We start from the raw sequence: 20,751 nt of genomic DNA on the forward strand, positions 1-20,751 counted from the left end.
TGTTATTACTTTCTGAGTTTCTACAGTAGGTTCCAATGGCTTTCTGTCCACTTGCTTCCAGTTTAACATATCATTATCTACTATGACCAGGAACCAGCCACAGTGCCTGCCTCTTGTGTAGAAACTTAGTTGCAAAGATGGCTTGAGGTGTGAAAAGAGTCAGAGTGCTATAGAAAGCTTGCTCAGCAACTATGTAACACACATGAGTTCTTTGTCAGCTGAGCACCTTGTGATGGTATCAGTTGCAGAATGCTCCGTTAATATTGCAATGGCACTTAGAGAAGAGATGGTCCCAGTAAAGCCCCAGCATCAGGGGAGCAAGACCTGTTCCTGGTCTTCCCTACAGAACCACAGAAACTCCTGGGTCTCATCCATGCCCTAGTTGTGCTTTTCACCTTCCCATTCCCTTAACACAACCTCCTTTGTTGTGCTAAGTAGAGTTCAATCCTGAATAAGCACTTGCTGTGTATATACTGTGGCTCCCTCTGTCCTCAGTTAAAACTACCCAGACAGCATCCTGGCTGTGGCTCCCCTCAGCCCAGGAGCTGCAGTGTTCATTGCTACAGTAGTTCTGACTTGGAACCTGTACTGGTGGCAGTAAAAATATCAATGAGTGACCTTTCCAATCCTCTGTCCTCACCCTGCTTCAGCTGCCATTGGACAGTCCATTCCATTTGTAAAGTCCTGGTGTTTTGTTCCAGTGTTCCAGCTTTAAAAGCGTCTTTTCAAACGTGCAACTCTTGGCTCCTTTGGTTAAGTCATGTCTCCTCCTTTCCTTTGAAAATTGCTTCCAAGAATGTTCTAGTAATAACCATGGGCTACTTGGTCATGCCAGCAACTATGTTATTTATGGTTACTTCCTCATTTGTTATGGATGCTGTATGTTCCCGTAGCCATAGATTTACATTACATGCTTGTTTCCTGTGTATTATTGCATTTATTCCTCTCTCTTTACACACACACATGAGCAAACACACACACAAGTACATACATTTGCGTGCACGCACACACACACATACTCACATACACTAGGACCATGGTTTTAGTTTTTAGTTTTTAGTTTTAGCTAGAATTAGCTTCTCCTCTCAGTAATGGACCTCTGGAGCTGAGATAACAGACTCTTCCATGTCTCCAGTTTTTCAGGGTACCAGGTTATCTTTTCAGGCATCTAAATATCTTAAGATACAAGCATTCTGAGTTGTCTAACTGGGAAGTTAAAACCATTAATCTTTGTTTTCCAGGATCTAGACTGGAGGATTGCACATCTCTGGAAGTGCTTTGAGCCCACTGAACATTCAAGAATTTGTAACGTGACCTTGTTACATGTTGGAAAGATTACACATTCATCATTATAGAAGACAATTCCAGCCTGCCGTGTTCACCCTCCTGACAGAAAATACAAAGACAACGATTGGGATGTATTCCCAGTCGACACACCATACCATATGGGGATGTCCCTAATTTCCCAAGGCTGGAGTCAACTTCCTCCCTCCAAACTTTTATGGAGAACAAACTTTAAAAAAAAAAAAAAAGCTACTTTAATGTCTCTGGAGCTGAGGCCTTAATTCCGTGGAGACATCAAACATTCGTTCGTTCGTTTGTTTGTTTGTTTTGTTTTGTTATTTCTTTTACATGACTGTGGCTGGGAAGACTTGGCTATACCTCCATGCCTATGTCTGGAAGCCACTTTTATATGAATGTCAAAGTTTTGACATCGGATCTAGGTTGCCTTATAAGATACCCAGTTTTACATAGTTCCAGATGGTCTTGTACGGCAGTCAGGAGGTCATCCGTTCTGATGAAATGTGGCTCGCTACGTACAGATGATACACTTACTTGGAGAGAAGACTGTGGTAATTCTGAGAACAAATAAGTGACTTTATTTGCTTTTAGAAATGTGTTAAATGACTCTGTGAGATGTTCCCTTGTGCCAGAGGCCTTATGTTGGTCACCACAAGAGGTGATCTAAGTTGACAGGTAAAAAAATACATGTGACCTTCTGAAAGGTACCAGCTACCTCAGCATCTCAAGGAGTTTCGGTGAACATGGTATCCACAAAGGGAAACCTGCTTCTCCCTGTTCTGTTTCATCCGGGATATTAAAAATGTACATTTTTGTTCTTTTTTTAAACTTGGAGACATAATGGAAATGAAATAGACATGGTGAATAAGAAAGTCACACTGTGCTCCTAAAAACCCAACTGGCAGATGGGGCAGAGGGAGGTAGATCAGGAACCAATGGTAAGATATACCCAAACTTCAGGAACCATGAACCCCAAACAGACTTGAATTTGGTCAGGAGTTGCGCCATCTTGGCTTCAGGCTGTTGATGTTGCCCTGGCCTGTGGATAATAATATTATTTAATGATAACCATGCTTGGGATTTTTTGAAAAGATGACCATTTTCCCCCAAGGGTGGATGAACTGGAACTGGCCTTAGTAGCAATCACTATGAGCACAGGTTATCACCCTGGGATGATAATCCAGGATGCTGGTGCCCATCTAGGGCAGTCGAGGGTGGCTGTGCGTGTCCTGATGCTATGGGCTGGTGACAGCTGAGTACCCCTGCCTGCTGCCTTAGCAGCTGACTTCAGCATGTTAAGCTTGGTGTAATGTGTAATGCTTACTAAAAGCTCCAAGGGAACTGATAGGATTGTTACACAGAAACGTTGCTAGGTAAATTAGATGAGTGTCTTCTAACAGTTTAGAAAATGCCAGACGGATACATGTGGTTTCCGGGGAGATGGGAATTTAGATACTTGCTTTCCTTTGTTTCCCTATGGAATGTTGAGTCAGACAGCAAGGGTTCACAGATGGTTGGATTGGGTAGTTCAGCTCTGAAACATAGAGGTGCTGGAGTAGAAAGACATGTTCTCTGAGCCAAAGAGCCTGAAACTCCAGTTTTGTGTTCTGCCCCTGTGTGGCTTCAGGCCGTTACAAATCCTATAGAGCCCCAGTGTGGAACACAGAAGTGGGTGCGATAAACACTATTATCCCAAGGGTATGTTGTGAAGATTAGTAACTCACACAACATCCACTCAGAGCATCCAAAGTTCAGAAGGCATCCAGTAGCCACCTTCCTCATGCTATCCCCTCCGCCCTTCTCAAGAAGGCGTTGTGTCTAGAGAGTTCTGTATTGTGGCTGGCATGGGCTTCAGGTCATAAGGAGGAGGAGCTCCTCTGAGCTGTTTGGACAAAACTTCATTGGCTTCAAAGCTCATATGCAAGTCAAGGAATCTAGTCAGAAGCAATTTCCTGAGCCACAGTAAAAGGTCATTGGGAAGCAAAGACACTGGGAATGGTGACTTGAGACAATGAGTCTTTTAATTAGGTGGTAGGGCTGCAGAGAAGGCTCTCTGTAAAACCCTGAGCCTGCCATCTACTTACAAGTGGGGACAGTTTTAGGGCACAAAGGAATTGCAGGAAAGGACTCTCAATCCCCCTTAGAATTGGCTCACAGTCCCCTGTAGCTAGGGCTAACCACTGAGTCAGTCAATGTCATATAATTGACAAATACCTTTCCTGGCAATTACTAGGGTCCCCCAAGGCTATGAGGGCAGGGGCTAGAGAAGCAAGCACCTTAACCAAATTGCTGCATTTGCAGGAACTGTCGAATTTCAACCAAAATGGAAGAGCTTTACATCAGGGCATGGTCTTGGCTGACACAGAGAAGCAAGGGAAACTCAAGTCATGCTGTCTGCCAAGCTACAAGGAAGCAGAGGCAGGAAATCGCCCTGGTTCTAGAATATTCTAATGGCAAGGTAGAATTAGGTGGAGAATAAAGGCAGATAACATGAGCTCCCAGGGAAGGGGATTTTCGTCACCACCCAGGGTCCCCCTCTCCTGACTGATCTCTGAACAAATGTGTCCAGGCTTGTCCAGGCACAGGTGGCCCTCCCTCCAGGTCTAGAGCAGTCCAGACAGGTGGGTGGAGGTGACTGGGAGGGTAGCAGAAGGCTCTGGAAATACAGAGCAGGGTGGTTTGCTCCTGAGTAAAAGGTATTGATTGGATTGCCTTTCTCTGATCTCAGAGAGAGATCTGTTTGAGGGTTCGGATTGCCAGTCTTCTGGAAAACCGAGGAGACACTGGTATTGGTGGCTGGTTTCCGGGAGATGCTCAGGATGAGTGAGCTGCTGTTCTGGGGGCAGAATTCTAAGAGTGCCGGGAAGAGTCACGTGGTGATGGGTCTTCTTCCCTCTTCCTCCCTAGATGACTTCTCAGGCCTGGAGACTGACACTGCACTACCCACAGAAGAGGACTATGTTGTATACGATGACGGTATGGAGACAATCCCACTTTGCTTTCTAATCACAGGATCTTATTTTAGTTACAAGTCTTTTTTTTTTTATGTGCTGCTACACACTGCTAGTACCTAGCAGTGGCAGGCAGTGACATAAGCAGCGACTAGGTCCCTGGGAGGAACCCAGTGGACTCGCCTGTAAGTCAACACTTTGTCCTTTCTTATTTCTTTTCTTTTCTAATTAAATAATATAGACGCTGCTTGGAGATGTGTTGGTTTCTTGTCACGGAATCTTTTCAAATAGTCAAGTTCAGAATTCCAGGATGCCCCTGACCCAGCTCCCGCAGTCTCTTTAAGAAATAGCAGCTGCTCTTAGCGACCCATAGGACCCTGGAGTTGTCTTGTCTTTCTGGAATGGCCTCTGCAAGTGAGCCGCTCACCTTGGAGACTTGCCCACCTGGTGCGGACCTTTGCTGCCCAAGCCCTGGTCTGCCTCCTCTCACCTTTTGGCCTCAGGTGTCTTGAGCTACAACCCTGTGAACAGTGTTGCTTTTGATGCTCTCTTTATTCATAATTAAATGAGACCCCCTGCAGTTTTCAAATGAAGATTGATTTGCAAGAAAAGCAGCAGGGACTAGGAAATCCAGGAAGATTTCTCAGCACCTTGAAAAACTGACTTTCTGCCCCTTCCATCTTTGAGCAGTTAAGGGAATCAGTTTTATTTTCTTTTTTAAATGTTAAAAGGCTGGTTCTTTTTAGAGCATTATTTGCAGAACTGGAGGTGCCAAAAGTTGTGAGCCACCCGCTATGGGTGCTGGGAACTGAATCTAGGTCCTCTGCCTGACAAGTAAGAACTCTTAACCACTGAGCATCTCTCTATCCCCACTGTGATCTTCTATAGCGTAAAAAGAGAAAAAGAAAAGGAAATTAAGAATTAGCTTTGGGCATGAACAACACAGCCCGGAAAGTTCTAAAGGTCTCCCCTTTTCTATTCCCCAAACTTCATGTTTGTGGGTACATGTGTGTCTTTGTTCTTCCTCTTTCTTTCCCTTTTATAATATGCAACTGCATATAACAGTTGATCTAGAGTGTGTGTTAAAGGGGAGGGGTGTGTGTGTGTGTGTGTATCTGTATATGTCGAGTGTGGCTGTCTCTGTGTATGGTGTGTGTGATATGTGGTATGGGTGTGTGTATCACTGTATGTGACATCTGTATATTTGCATGTGGTGTGTGTGTATATCTGAATATGTATGTGTTGTGTGGTGTCTATTTGTATAGGGTATGTGTTGTGTCTATATGTGTGTATGGTGTAGCTGTACTGTGGCATGATATTTGATATGCGTGTGTATAAATATCTGTGTGTTTGAATTGGTGTTTGGTGTAGGGGGGACAGGTCTGGTATGGTATGTGAGGTATACGTGTGTGTGTGTGTGTGTGTGTGTGTGTGTGTGTTGTGTGTCTATCTATCTAGGTGGTGTGTGATGTCTTTCTCTCTATGTGTGTGTGGTATGGTTGTATATGTGGTGTGATGTGCAATATTTGTATGTACTATGTGTATCTATGTATTGGAAGGTCTAGTCTGTAATATATGTATGTATGTGTTTGTATGGTGTGTGTGTGTATCCACAGTTAAGTCACAAGTATCCTTAGATTACAACCAGTGCCTCTTCTGGTACCATGCCATTACAAAGACTTCACATCTTTTCAGATTATGGATTTGAGACCACAAGGCCACCGACCAGCACCATGCTCTCAACCACTGCTGCCACACCGAAGGTCATCCCAGAGCAGGGCACGGTCAGCTCCTTCCCAGAGGAAGAATTTGACCTTGCTGGAAAGAGGAGATTTGTTGGTGAATATCACTTCCTTAACTGGAGAAACTGATTTTAAGCTTTGCTCCTTGAAGACAGCATAACTAAGCCCTGGCCTGACACTTTAAGAAAATGCTTCCCTGGGGTGAATTTTCCATGTGGGGTATTTTAGTGAGTCCATTTCACTTAGATGGGTGTTAATTTGCAAAAGTCAGACAAGAGGAGGACCAGAGAGCTATTAGTGCTCAACAGAGGACCTCAGTGAGTGTGTCCACATGAGCGTGTCTGCGAGCGCACATGCACACGCACACGCACACGCGCACGCGCACACACACACACACACACACACACACACACGTGCGCACACACGTGCGCACACAGAGACCAGAGGTCATCTGATACCTTCCTCTGTCACTCTCTACCCTATCCCCTTTCTGCCAGCACCAGAGACTCACTGTGTCAGCAAGGCTGGTTAGGGAGATCACAGGGTCTACCTGACTCCAGGTCAGGTAGATTTAACTCCAATACCTGGGTTAAAGGAATGCCCTGCTATGCCCACCTTTTAATGTGAGTACTGGGGATACAAACTCAGGCCCTCACGCTTGTACAGAGAGTGATCTTACACACTGAGCCATCTTCCCAGCCCGGGGGCCAGTTTTTGTTTTTGAAGGTAAATTGGATGGCTGGACCTCCACTTGTTCATGGCTTGCTGAATGCTGGATGGTGCAGCTTTGTGAATGCTGTCACGAGTCCTGATCATTCCGCAGAACCAACGCCATTTTTTATACAGTTATCTTCTCCAACTTCATTAAACTCAAAGAATTGGGCTTTGGAGACTCATTTCTCCCGTCTTCTTTCTCAGCAGCTAAAGCCATTTTAATCAGAAATTCTGTGTGGCTGGATTCCCTGCTCCACGCCATTCCCTTTCCCATGCCCTTGATGAACTGCATCAGTGAGACAGTCAGATTAGTATTTACTGCGTGGAGACAAGCAACAGCTTAAATTAACATCGTGCTTTTCGGTTTCCAAAACAAATGTCTTGCCATGAGCAGAGAAGACGTCTTGCCAGCTAAGAGGCTGTGACTGGGCGTCTCATCATATGAGTTAAAGGGCAAGACCATTAGCCTGAGGCAGCATTCCAGGGCTGAAGCCAGTGTTTGCTGTGGTGTTCAGCAGTCTGGTGGAGTTCACCAAGCCTTCCCTCCCCTCCCTGCTGTCCCACAACAGAAAGGGAACGAGTCATGTTATCATTAGTGGTATACGTACCAATACCGTTTATACTATGATACCATAATGATACCATTCAGTGTTACCATTAGCCTTTCCACAGATTGCTCCCAAAGACGCAAAAGTCTTTAATAGAGATTTCTAGCCATTTCAGTGGAGAGAACCTGAGGGTCTTGAGTGGAAAAGCCTTAACTTCAATTCCTTGGCATTCCTAACATTTTTTTAAAGAATGAAATACAATCAAAGGGGCTGTGGGTTGGTAGCAGAGTCTACTCTTTGTCCATGGCTCATGAGCGCATTCTCACTGTAACAGGGTACCAGGCCATGGCTTGCATATTCACAGTCTCCTGTAGCTACTGAAATCCTGTGGTTAGGAAGGGCTTGGACATGCTGTAAATGTAAGAAGCTGATCAACAATGTTGCAGAGGGCCCCTTGGGTCTTGGCTTCATGCTCAAACTTCTAAGAGGATTGTGAGGGTCCCAGAGCTCTGCAGGAGGTCACCTAGGGAAAGAGCTTGAGTATGTCACCTGTTTCTCTGGCCTCAAGACGGCTGAGGAGGTGAAACATGATGCAGTGATGCTAGTTAACGGACTCACACTTTTCTGAATCTGAGGGCATAGGCGTGGAAGAATGCTGGAGGTTTATATTATACCAAATTGTAGTCAGAGGACCTTTCCAAATCACACTGAAGTTACATCCATCAATGTTGATGGGACAAAGAGACATTTTGAAGCCATCTATGTGCACATGGGCCTGTAAAGAGAGATAGGAGTATGTTCTTTTACATTGCTTATGTACATGTGTGTAATGAGCATACATGCATGTGTTGGGGCATACACGTGTGTGGAAGCCCGACCTTGGTATTCAGTGTCTTCCTTGCTCACTCTGCACTTGGTATGCTAAGGTAGTGTCATTTATTGAACCCAGAGCGTGTCAATTATTGTAGTCTAGCTAGCCACTTTACCGCAGGGATCCCTTGTCTCAGCCTCTCAAAGATTAGGATTATGGGTAGCGTCCACAGCTGCTTCACTGTCACACGGATGCTAGGCATTGAAATTAGGTCCTTATTCTGGTGTAGCATGTCCTTTATCCTCAGAGACATCTCCTCAGCCCCAGGGGTGAGTTCTTGAGTTAGCATCAGATGTCTCTGGAGTCTTAGCAGGAAGAGGTTAAATTGTAGGCCTGAGTCCATGCAGCAAATTCTATGATTCTGTTTCCAAAAAAGAAAAAAAGAAGTCCAACTGGGCATCTCTGTTCTTTCCAGCTCCTTATGTCACATACCTCAGTAAAGACCCAACAGCCCCGTGCTCCCTGACTGATGCTCTGGACCATTTCCAAGTGGAAAGCCTGGACGAACTCATTCCAAACGACCTGACAAAGAGTGATCTGCCTCCTCAGCATGCTCCCCGGAACATTACTGTGGTCGCCATGGAAGGCTGCCACTCCTTTGTCATTGTGGACTGGAACAAAGCCATCCCTGGAGATGTGGTAACAGGTGTGTCCTAGGTAGATGCTCAGAGTTCCAACTGGTCTGTAAGAGAGAGGATAGATGGGTGGATGAACAGATGGACAGGTAAGATGGGGAAGGCAGACATCTTTTTCAGCGGCTTGGGAATGTGGGTAACTGCAGGAGCAGTGTGGGTAGTTAAGAGAACATTGGATGAAAGCCAGAGTCCTGAATTATAATCCTAGATTGATTTGTGTGACCTTGAGTCATACATACATCATCTTGCTAGAATTTGTTTTCTCATATGAAAAATATAAGTACCACAAATGTCCAATATTTTGTCTTTCTGCAAATAAACAGCCTGGCAACCACTTGTCAGAGGTCCTATAGTAGGGGATGCTAAAAAGGCTCTACTGGATCACTACTATGAATCTCCTCCTTCCAGGCCTGCTGGCCACTCCCATAGCAGCCTGTGTGTTTCCCAATTCCTCATGTGGGCATTGGATAGAATGAAGGATACCCTGAGGGTCTTAAGCCCCGCCTCTGGGCTTTGGCCTATGAGATGCTTGTTTCTGTTACTCTACCTAGATGACACTTGAGAATGAGTCTATTGAGATGAGTTCTTACAGAAAGAGAATCTGCAGGTCCTTTTATGAACAGCTCCTTTGTACATGGCTCCTTCCAGGCCTGTGAGCTGTGTGAAAGTGTTCCTGGATGGTGGGGTTAGGGTTGGAGGTTAGAGATCAACATTACCCACTGCAGGAGTCACTTCTGTAACTCTGACCTTCTAGTGCTTCTGCTGTAGGACCCCAACATTGTCTTTTAAGGAGAGAAAATGTGTTCAGGAATGTTCTAGGGGCTTCTCTTAGCTTCTCTTATGGAGCTTACATAGTGGGCCCAGATCCAGGGTAAGGAACTGGGAGATACAGTCCCCATGCATCCTGCCAGTGGTGGCTGAAGGGTTAAGGGGCACAGAGTCAGTGTGGGTGAGTGGGTCTGAGCCTTCGATGTAACTGACAGTTGCTTCTTTCTTTCATGGTGTGTGCTGAGTGAGACCAATCTCTGTAAAGCATAGCACATTTCTAACAGAAAGCACAGAGATCAATGGAGGAAGGAGGTCTATAACAAACCACTGAGAAGTTTCTTTTTGATTGAATGTGGTTTTATGAATGGCCTTCCCTACTTCTACCCCTTCTCTCTGTCTCTCTGTCTGTCTCTGTCTGTCTCTGTCTCTCTGTCTGTCTCTGTCTCTCTGTCTGTCTCTGTCTCTGTCTCTGTCTCTCTCTCTGTGTTTGTGTGTGTGTGGTGTTTGTGTACCTGTGTATAGGTGCAGGGAGACCAGAGGAGGACAGCAAATGCCTGCTTTGCCGCCCTCCACTTAGTCCCAGAGACTGGAACTGGACATGGAGCTAGGTTGGTGGCCAGAAATTCCAGCAGTCTTCTTGTCTATGGCCCCTCCTTGCCCCAGCAATGGGGTTCTAGGAAGGCATGTGCTCACACTTGGGTCTTTGCCTGCTGAGCCATCACCCCAGCACCATAATTGGCAAGTTTTAAAGGCAAATAGGGTCAGAGGGAGTCTTTCAGTCACACCACATGCCTGGCAGTCACTGTCGTTATTCTTCATCTCATATAAAGGACAACTGTACATCTCTACCAAGAATCTTGAGTTTTGTCTGTCTTTTAAATTCTTATTTATGCATTCATTGTATAAAGTGATGGTTTTTAGAATCATACTTTCATTCCAGTGTATCATGTACTTTGGCCATATTCACCTCCTCTTTTCTCTCCTTTCATCTCCCCTTCTCCAAATGGTCTATCATCTATCTATCTATCTATCTATCTATCTATCTATCTATCTATCTATCATCTATCTGTCTGTCTATCTATCATCTACCTGTTATCAATCTATCATCTATTATCTATCTGTCAATTATCTATCATCTATTATCTATTAGCATCTATCTATGTATCTATCATCTACTATCTTTCTATCAATCATTTATCTACCTATCATCTATTATCTATCTATCAATCATCTATTACCTATCAGCATCTATCTATCTATCTGTCTATCATCTATCTGATCTATTATCTATCATCTGTCTGTCTATCATCTATCTGTCTATCTATCTACCTACCTACCATCTATCTATCATCTCTCTATCAGCATCTATCCATCTATCTATCTATCTATCTATCTATCTATCTATCTATCTATCTATCTATCTATCAATCTATCTATTATCTATCTATAGTCCTCATATGATAGGGAAAACAACACTTGTCTGAGTCCAGCTTAGTTAAATACTAAGTGCAGGGCACTGCATTTTTCTTTCACGTCTTTCTCCTATGTGCAGTCAAGATTAGATGTAATTAGCCCTATGAGGTGAGTGACGACAGGGAATGAAACTGGTAGAGCAGAAAGAGAAGTAGGAAACCAGCCAGCCAGCAGAAAGCACTTGAGTTTGCTGTCCCCACTGGAATTGGTCAGACATTACTGAAGTGAACCATCCTGAATCACAGTGAAACTTGCTCTCCTTGAGGTTTTCATGGAGCCATACATCACGCAGACGTACACATGCTTCGGCCCTTCCCTATCACACCTCTGTGTGATTTGGTTCCCTCTTAGTTAGCTTCAGCTATCAACTGGACACTGCCCAGAATTATCTGAGGGAGCAACTGGGACACTGCTTCTATCTGATTGGCCCATAGACACAGCCATTGGACTTTCTTAATTACTAATGTGGGAGAGCCCAGTCCACCGTGGGTGGTACAAATCCTAGGTAGGCGGGTGTGGGCTGCATAAGAAAGGAAGCTGAGCAAGCCAGAGGAAGCAAGCCAGGAAGCACATTCTTCTACAGTTCTACTTCAGGTTCCTGCTTGAGTTTCTTTCCTGATTTCCCTCCATGATGTACTTTGACCTGAAGTGTAAGATGAAATAAGCCCTTTCCTCTCCCAAGTTGCTTTTGTTCATGGTGTTTATTGAAGCAACAGAAAAAGCAAACTAGAACAGGTTCCTTGGTGGTCACCAGGTTTCTCCCTCTTCCTGTTTCCAGGATACCTGGTCTACAGCGCCTCTTATGAGGACTTCATCCGGAATAAATGGTCAACTCAGACCTCGTCAGTGACCCATCTGCCCATTGAGAACTTGAAGCCAAACACAAGGTATGGCATGGTGGTTGCATACAGACAAAAGGCTGGACCTGTGAGCTTCATCATAGTATCCTTTGGTTGGAAACAAGGATTAGTCAGTCATCACCATTTCCTTGAATTCCTGGTTTAGCTCATGGGATACCAATGAAGGCTCACCACGTGCCATGCCTATTGCTTAAGACTGTGTGTATTGTGGTTGTTGCTTAACAATTGTGCCCATTTCTCGTTCTCTTAGGCATTACATTAAGGGCAGAAAGGCTGTTCTATGTGTTAGAAGAGAACTGATTCAGTTTCACTAATGTAACATTTAGGTAGTACAACCTTGCTATATGACATTAACGGGACAGTATTTGCCAACCATGTTAAGTGACACGGAAGCTTTGTGGTGTAGATGTTCAGAACATTCTGGAAAGATGTGTTGCATACATTAGTGAAGACTACAAGACACAACAAGAGGAATGGCTACTGATGAGAGGGCACTGCCTTGTCAGCCAAGGTTTATGGCACTTGCTTAGAAAGTGGTCAAACTTGTCCACATGAGAGTGTCTGTCTACTCTTCTGTTGTGCTGTCTGTTTTGGGAGGTTCAACTCTCAGAAAGTGACCTGGTCAATGAACATGTGTAAGGAGCTGGGCATGCCTTAGCCAGGCAGTGGTGTGCTGGTAAACTGACCATCTGGGAAGCTGGGTGTCGGGTGGGGAAAGCCCTGGTTTATAGCATTTTCAATGCCTGTGGTTCAGGGACTCCCATCATAGCCAATTTCACAATGGCAGTGGGCTCACAGGATCCTATCATCCTACATAGCTTCACAGATCCTGAATAGGTCGTGACTGGCAGGATGTCCAGACGTACCACCACACTGTTGTATAGAGCCAGTGGGTTTGCAGTGAAGAGCTCAAAATGGCTTCCACAGGCAGTGGAGTACAGAAAAGTCTGGAATAAGTCACTCAGTAAACAGATATCTGCTAGAGAGGACAGGATCTGGCCAGAACCAGGCTACCAGGAGACTTCCCCAAAGCTGGGAGCATTCCCTGCAACGTTCTAATGTGACATTTAGGCTCCTTGGAATCAAGCTTCCATAAGCTGTTATGAATTGCAGGACTTGGCAGGTGGAAAGAAGCAGTGAGTCAGGGAATAGAGAAAGTGCTTCATTCCTTTTCCTAGTAGTAAAAGTTGACCAGAGGAAATAAAAGCAACAGACTCAGATGGAACAGGGCCAGCCTTCTTTTTTACTATGTGTCATGATTTCTTCTATAGCACATCCACCATACATATCAGAGAGCTGGAAGATGCCTTCCAGTGCATTCACCACATAACAACCAGCAACAAGAGTTGAATCTTAGTCTCTTGACCTCTTCCTGCCCAATGTTCTTTCCACAGAGTTGGCTGCCATATTGGATTTCTGCCATTTTGAGTGTCAGGTGATGGTGTAAGGTAGAGGTGTACTTGTTCTAACCATGGCTCTAGGTCCAAACTTCACTCAAGCAGTTCTTTCTGTTTATTTTGAGCCAGGGTTTAGTTGCACAGAGGTGAGCTAGATGCAGTGCAGCCCTCTTGAAGTGTACAACACTGTCCTCATGGGGCTTGTTGCATGGCAGGAGAGACAGATGTTAAAAAGGAAAAACAGATATGGACTCCCATAGCCAGTGTCCTTAGGGAGCTTAGGGAGAGTATATAATGGAGGAATTCTTGATCTTCTGAGCCTAAGGCCAGTCAGGCAAGTCTAGGAGAAAATTAGGTTGAAGGAATATGGCTCAGTAACCCAGAGAACAGGTAGGCAAGGTGAAGTAATGCAAAATTGCTCCAGGGAGAGGGGGGAGGGGCAGGTTGTCTTTCAGGAAAGACAAGAAAGCAATCCGCTCAAGGGAAGAGCCAGAGTCTCAAACTTGGTGGTTTATGTCAGATCCTGTTTTTTGTTTTTAAACTAAAACAAGTGTATTCTACCTTAGTCACTAAACAAGGGTCCTGCCGTTGTCACTCCTTAGAGTCTGCATATTTTAAAATCCAATTTTACAGTAAAAAGCTGAGTCTTAAATGGATCACACTCCATCAGGGGTGTGAGGACTGTGCAGCAGGAGGGTTCCACGTGGTTTCTGGACTCCTAATTTTTGAATGGCTTCTCTTTAAAGACAAAAAAAAGTGTTGGCAAAATTCAACTAGAGTTGTTGATATGTGCAGCCCCCTCCCCCCACTGTTGGAACTGCCCACATGGGGTTGTGCCATAAACCACTCCACAGCCACTAAGAGTGTGAATAATCAAGAAACGTGTACTTCTGGGTCAACTGAGGTTTGGAAACATGTTCTTAATTGTGTGTATCTTTTTTAAAAAGAGAATTGAAATGGGAAAAAAATCAATAGTCAGAATATTTGGATGATTTAAGATTTTATCGAGTGGCTTGCCTCTTAGCGGTAACTGAAAGCACAGGAGAATGTCTGTGTGCTATGAGACCAGAGGTAGCGATGTCATCACCTATGGCTTGTGGTTACCTCTGAATGTAAACAGGCCCTCCTGAAAACTCTTTTGTTGTTTAGTCAGTACTTGCATCTGTACCGAGCTTAACCAGATAAAGGATTTTGAAATAGTTAAGTGAGACATTTCTTCTAGTCAAGAGCTAGAGGAAAACACTATTTCTAAGGTTCAAAGAGTCACCATTCATGAGTCCTAGAAGAACCTTGTGGAACCTTGGGATGAGGAGGTCGCAAGAGTTAACAGCAGTGGTGCCAAGTACTGGCCCTGAGTTCTTCTTTGAGCATCAATATTGGCAAAGTAAAAAATACTTGTAGACTCCGATTCTTTCTCAGTGAACGAGTTGACTAAAACGCCACGCTTTCCAGAACACGCTGTGTTCCTAGACAAAGTTTGGCCCTGCAGCAAAGCCTCTGTCCTCAGGTTGTCTCCCACTTCCTCCCTCAGGTTGTCCCCCACTTCCTCCCTCAGGTTGTCCCCCACTTCCTTCCTCAGGTTGTCCCCCACTTCCTCTTCCTGGACTTGCTTCTCTTGCCTGGAGAGGTCAAAGCTCCAGACAGGACTGTCGTGTGAGTTGTACTGAAGAGGCCACTCTCTAACCACCCTCTCCTGCCAGTCACAAGCCATATTTGTGTTGAATCTACCACGGAGGTGGAGATGTTGATTAAGTTAATGTTTGAGTTCTACTCTGTGTTTTCTAGCCCCCAGCTCCTCTCTCTTGGAGCCTCCGAGTCTTAAGCAGTTTTGAAGGATGGACTGGGAGAGTCACCCAGTGTTTGCCTGGATGCTCCAGGAAAAGCACTCTGAGCAACCACCAGCCTAGTGTTCTGTTCCAGTCCATCAGCCATGTGCCTGTGCTGTATTAATTATACCATTCAAGAAATTATCAAAAATGAGAACGTTCAGGAAAAAACATGAGGATAACATCTCTCCCTGTGTCTCATTCTGCCTCTCGATCTCTCTACTATATCTATCTATCTATCTATCTATCTATCTATCTATCTATCTATCTATCTATCTATCTATCTATCTATTTATCTACCATCTATTTCTGTCCGTGTGTGTTGGTGTGTCTAAAGACAGATAAACACGACTCCAAATTTACTACAAGCATGCTTGTAAGAATCTGTCTCCTTACCCAGAGGTCAAGTCAACTTCTCATTTAAAAGATGTTTTCTTTTTATTTCAGGTATTACTTCAAAGTTCAAGCCAAAAACCCTCATGGCTATGGGCCTGTCAGCCCTTCAGTCTCATTTGTTACAGAATCAGGTACGGGCATGGTCATCTTTGTATTGCTTGCTTTGGAAAATGAGAGAAATTATCAGAACAATAGCTATTGGCAGAGTAGAAAGTGAGGCAAGAAAATGCCTTCTTTTCTGTTGGATGAGTTCAGGTTTCTTTTTATGAAACAAACACCCCCTCCTATTATGTTAGGAGAGAACTGAGGTCAGATTCTTTTCTTTTTTTCATTAATTTATTTATTCACTTTACATTCTTTTATCAGCCCCCCTTTCCCATCACCCCTCTTACAACTCTTCCCCTTATTCCTCCTGTCCCTACTCCTCTGAGAACGGGGATCCCCTTTGAGTATCACCCGACCCTGGCACATCAAGTCACGTCAGGGCGAGGTGCATCTTGTCCCACTGAAGCCAGACAAAGCCCAGTTAGGAGAACAGGATCCACAGGTGAGCAGCAGATTTAGGGATAGTCCCCAGCTCCAGTTGTTGGGGGACCTACATGAAAACCAAGCTGCACATCTGCTACATATATGCAGGAGGCTTAGGTCCAGTCCATGCTTGCTCTTTGGTTGGTGGTTCAGTCTCTGGAAGCCCCCAAGGGGCTTGAGAGTTAGACCAAGTTAGTTGACCCTGTTGGTCTTCCCATGGAGTCCCTATCTGAGGTCAAATCCTAATGAAAGGAAAACAAATTTAGTTTTCAATCCAAAGATGAGTTTGGCTCATTTGCATAAAGTAGTTTCAGAGCTTTCTTTGTTGCTGGAATTTTTATTGTTTGTTTATTTGGTTTTAGTTTTAATGAGACAGAATAGCCCAGGCTGACCTGGAAATGGTCATCTAGCCCAGGCTGGCATCAGGCTACTGAGTTCTGGGATTATAGGCATGTGCAAGCACACCTTTTAAAGTTTAAGAACAACATTTTTATTCCAAATAGCTGGAAAAAAACCACCTTAGATGACCTGGGAGACAGCTGCTTCTCCGGGTAGTCAAGTCTACATTTAAGATTATTTTTAAGAAGAAGCAGAAGTATTTGTACTAAGGACTTAAAGTTTAACTTCTTCCCAGTGCTTCCCAACCTCCCTAATACTGCTACCCTTTAGCACAGCTCCCCATGTTGGGTGACCCCAACCATACAATATTTCTGTTGATACCTTTTAAGTACAGTTTTGCTATTGTGATGAATCTTAACGTAAACACCTATGTTTTCCAATGGTCTTAGGCAACCCCTGTGAATAGGTCGGTGACCCCGATGCTGTTGTTGTTGTTGTTGTTTTGCTACTGTTCATCTTCACCCCTCTCCTTCTGCTCGGTAGAATTGGAGTAGCACCCTTACCTTGTTCCTCCTAAACTGATATCACTACTGCAAGCAGAGCAGATGGCGCCAGAACGAGCGAGCTGCCTATAGAAGCACAAGGGGAATTTAGGGTGATAGCATATTCTAAGTGTGGAGGGGAAGCTCTGCGATTTTATGTATGCTCAGACTTGTACGGTGTGAGCCCTGAAACACAGGTTTCCAGCTGAGGATGTAGCGCAGTGGTCATTGTTGCCTAGAATGAATGAAGCCTTCTCCTCCCACTACTGCAAAAATTAAAATAAGGAGAGGATGAGCGACAGAGAGGAGAGAGTGTTGGTTGTTGAGTCCCTGCACGGTATATTTGAAAATCAATGTACTGCCCAAACTGGTTCTGTGGGCAGAGGCCTGGTCCAGTGTAGCAGAGGCCTGCCCCAACCCCACCTGAAAAATGATTTTTTCCTGAAGCAAAACTTTTTCAAAAGCAAGTTTTATATTCTCTGAAGTGATTTTTGCAGTTAAAGCATATATACGTTTAGATATGAAATGTCATAGATTTTGAGTATTTTTAGCCCTGGCCACTGTCCAGATGGCGTGTCCTCCATCAGCTTCCCCCTGATGTCCTGCACAATCTGTCCCTCCCACTAAGTACATGTCATCTAGGATTTCATATTCCTGCCCTAAAGTGTAGACTCCTTTGGCTGGCTTCTCTCCAAATAATCATTTTTTTGTTTGGTTGGGGGTTTTTTTGGTTGTTTTCTTGGAAGTTGTTTTTGTTTTGTTTTGTTTTTGGCTTTTTGAGACAGCATTTCTCTGCATAGTCTTGGCTATCCTGGGACTAATTCTGTAGATTGGGTTGGCCTTGAACTCACAGAGATCCTCTGCCTCCCTAGTGTTGGAATTAAAGGTGTGAGCCACCACCACCTGGCTATCTAATAGTCAGTTTTTGATTGATCCATGCATTGCGTATGTTAGTCTGTCATTTCTCTTTCTTCTGGTCTGCATTTCATTGTACAGCTGTGCCACAGCCTGTTCATGCAACCCATTCAACTGTAATTTAAGTTATCTCTACTGTTTGGTAATTACAAAGATGCTATCAGTGTCTATATGCAAATGTTTAGATTTGTACTTTAACTTCTCTTGGGTAAACACTGAAGAATCGAAAAATATGTGTGACTTTATAGTATGCAGAACAGTTTAAGAAATCACCACACTTTCCCAAATGAGAAGTTTAAAAACAAGAGCATTGGTTTTTTTTACAAAGTTCTACATAATTTATTTACACATATGTGTGTAAGAGAGAAAGAGCATATGTGTATATACATACCACAGTGTGCATGTGAGAGAGTATGTGTGTGCACATGTGTGAATGTACATGCCAGTACACCTGTGAGAGAGTATGTATGTGCATGCCACAGTGAGCCTGTGAGAGTATATGTGTGAGCATGTCACAATGGGCATATGAGAGAGTATGTGTATACATGTGTGTGTATGCATGCCACAGTGTGCCTTTGAGAAAGTGTATATGTGCATGTGTGTGTGTGCATGCCACAGAGTGCCTGTGAGGGAGTATGTGTGTGCATATGTGCATGTGTGTATGTGTGTGCATGCCACAGTGTGCATGTGGAGGCCAGAGGACAGCTTTCAAGAGTTGGTCTTCTTTTACCACACAGATCCTAGGGATGAAACCACGTTCTTACTCATTGAGCCATCTGGCCAACCTGAAGTATACACACACACACACACACACACACACACATATATATATATACACACACACACACACACACACACATGAATTGCTTTCATAGCACACAATTTCAAAACATCACTTTCAGAAACTCACAGCTTCTGTATCAACACTAAAGCAGTTGCTCAGAGAGTATTTCTCAAAAGACAATGTTTGCAAAGTGAAACCTATGGAATACTTTTGGTATCTGATAAACAAGCCTTATCATTCTTCTCTCTATTCCAATTTGGTTAGCTCTTTTAATTATAGTCGGCATTTCAACATTTTCCCAACTGCAACGTATGTTACAAAGTCAATTACTTGTTTTTCACCCACAGACAATCCTTTGCTGGTTGTGAGGCCACCAGGTGAGTTTCCCATCTTGAGGATTCTGACACTCCGGTTGTGGGCGTGAGATGTGAATGGTGGGTGTGAGCTGTACAGTCACTATGGTGACCCACAAATAGAAATGGTGGAGCACTTTACATCTGCACAACTTTTCATCCACCCTCCATTCTCTTTGAAGAAGAGAATCAGTTGAAAATGCTTTAACATAGATATTGATGGGAATAGCCAATACCCGTAAAATCGGGACTTTATTTACATGGTCCCCATGAGCATCATAAAGTGGCAAAAAGTTGGCAAAACGCAGCAAGTATACTAGGGCATTTTATCTCCTTTTCCCTCCCCCTCCCCCAAGGACCTGAGCAAGATCTGTGTTTCAAGTTCAAGATAGGAATAAGAGGGATGGAAAGAGAAGGCTTCTAGGCTGAGGGACTTGGCATACTGTCACATGTCCCAGAGGTCAAATGAGCCCAGCAGCTGCTTTTCCTTGAGACGTATGTCTTTCGTGAGCTTTGAAAGTCCTCTATTGAAATACCAAGATCTAAATACTCTAGCATAGAAAGAACCCTGCCCTTCAGATTCTGTAGTCAGTTTTTGGATGCTGTCTTAGTCAGGGTTTCTATTCCTGCACAAACATCATGACCAAGAAGCAGTTGGAGAGGAAAGGGTTTATTCGGCTTACACTTCCATATTGCTGTTCATCACCAAAGGAAGTCAGGACTGGAACTCAAACGGGTCAGGGAGCAGGAGCTGATGCAGAGGCCAAGGAGGGATGTTTCTTACTGGCTTGCCTCTCCTGGCTTGCTCAGCCTGCTCTCTTATAGAACCCAAGACTACCAGCCCAGAGATAGTCCCACCCACAAGAGGCCTTTCCCCCTTGATCACTAATTGAGAAAATGCCTTACAGTTGGATCTCATGGAGGCATTTCCTCAACTGAAGCTCCTTTCTCTGTGATAACTCCATCTGTGTCAAGTTGACACAAAACTAGCCAGTACAGATGCCTTGATGAAAGGCCTGAGAACACCAGAAGGGAGGAGCTTATTTGGCCTATCCTTTCTGAGATTTCAGAGCATAGCCCATGGTTCCCTTGCTCCTAGGCCTGAGGTGAGGTAGAACATTCTAGCTGAAGGATATGTGGAGCAGAGCAGCAAGCAGGCAGGTGGGAGGGAGAAAGTGAGACCCCTTTAAAACCATCCTTCACCAGGCCCCTCCTTGATTCCAGTGTGAATAGATCAGTGGGTTAACCCATGATGAAGAGAGAGCCCTCCTAATCCAGTGATCTCTCCACAGCCCATCAAAAGCAGACCAAACCTTTAACACATGAGCTGTTGGGGGACATTTTGGATCCAACCCATAATACTTCAGTGTACTCTAGTATTAAAAATAAGAATACACATTTGCTCAGAGAAGCCCAGAGAGAAAGGAAGGCAGTTGTCTGAGAGCTTGTGTGGAACAATAACCCCTGTAACCCACTGTACCTCAGAGTGTTTTTTGTGTTGTCAAGGTGGTGAGCCCATCTGGATCCCATTCGCTTTCAAGCATGACCCTGGCTACACTGATTGCCATGGTCGGCAGTATGTGAAACGAACATGGTACAAAAAGTTTGTGGGAGTCGTTCTTTGTAATTCTCTAAGGTATAAGATCTACCTCAGTGACAATCTCAAAGGTAAGTCTTACACATGGTTAGCTATGGTAAATTTCTGTCCATTACTGTCTTAGTCAGGGTTTCTATTCCTGCACAAACATCATGACCAAGAAGCAAGTTGGGGAGGAAAGGGTTTATTCGGCTTACACTTCCATGCTGC

The 20,751-nt window shown here is 44.3% G+C and overlaps 1 protein-coding gene across 5 annotated transcripts in view; it reads left to right on the forward strand.

Annotated features, from left to right (window-relative positions):
* The window catches only part of Fndc1 (fibronectin type III domain containing 1), an 88,479-nt gene that overhangs the window by 64,390 nt on the left and 3,338 nt on the right, over positions 1–20,751 (forward strand). For all 5 annotated transcript variants that reach the window (XM_029471660.1, XM_029471659.1, XM_029471661.1 and 2 more), the window contains 7 exons: positions 4,210–4,278; positions 5,949–6,092; positions 8,544–8,774; positions 11,783–11,891; positions 15,535–15,614; positions 18,939–18,968; positions 20,451–20,612. In XM_029471660.1, coding sequence (XP_029327520.1) covers positions 4,210–4,278; positions 5,949–6,092; positions 8,544–8,774; positions 11,783–11,891; positions 15,535–15,614; positions 18,939–18,968; positions 20,451–20,612 — 825 coding nt within the window. The remainder of the gene's footprint in view (positions 1–4,209; positions 4,279–5,948; positions 6,093–8,543; positions 8,775–11,782; positions 11,892–15,534; positions 15,615–18,938; positions 18,969–20,450; positions 20,613–20,751) is intronic.

Source organism: Mus caroli, chromosome 17, assembly GCF_900094665.2.
Source record: "Mus caroli chromosome 17, CAROLI_EIJ_v1.1, whole genome shotgun sequence".
Taxonomy (NCBI): Eukaryota; Metazoa; Chordata; class Mammalia; order Rodentia; family Muridae; genus Mus; species Mus caroli.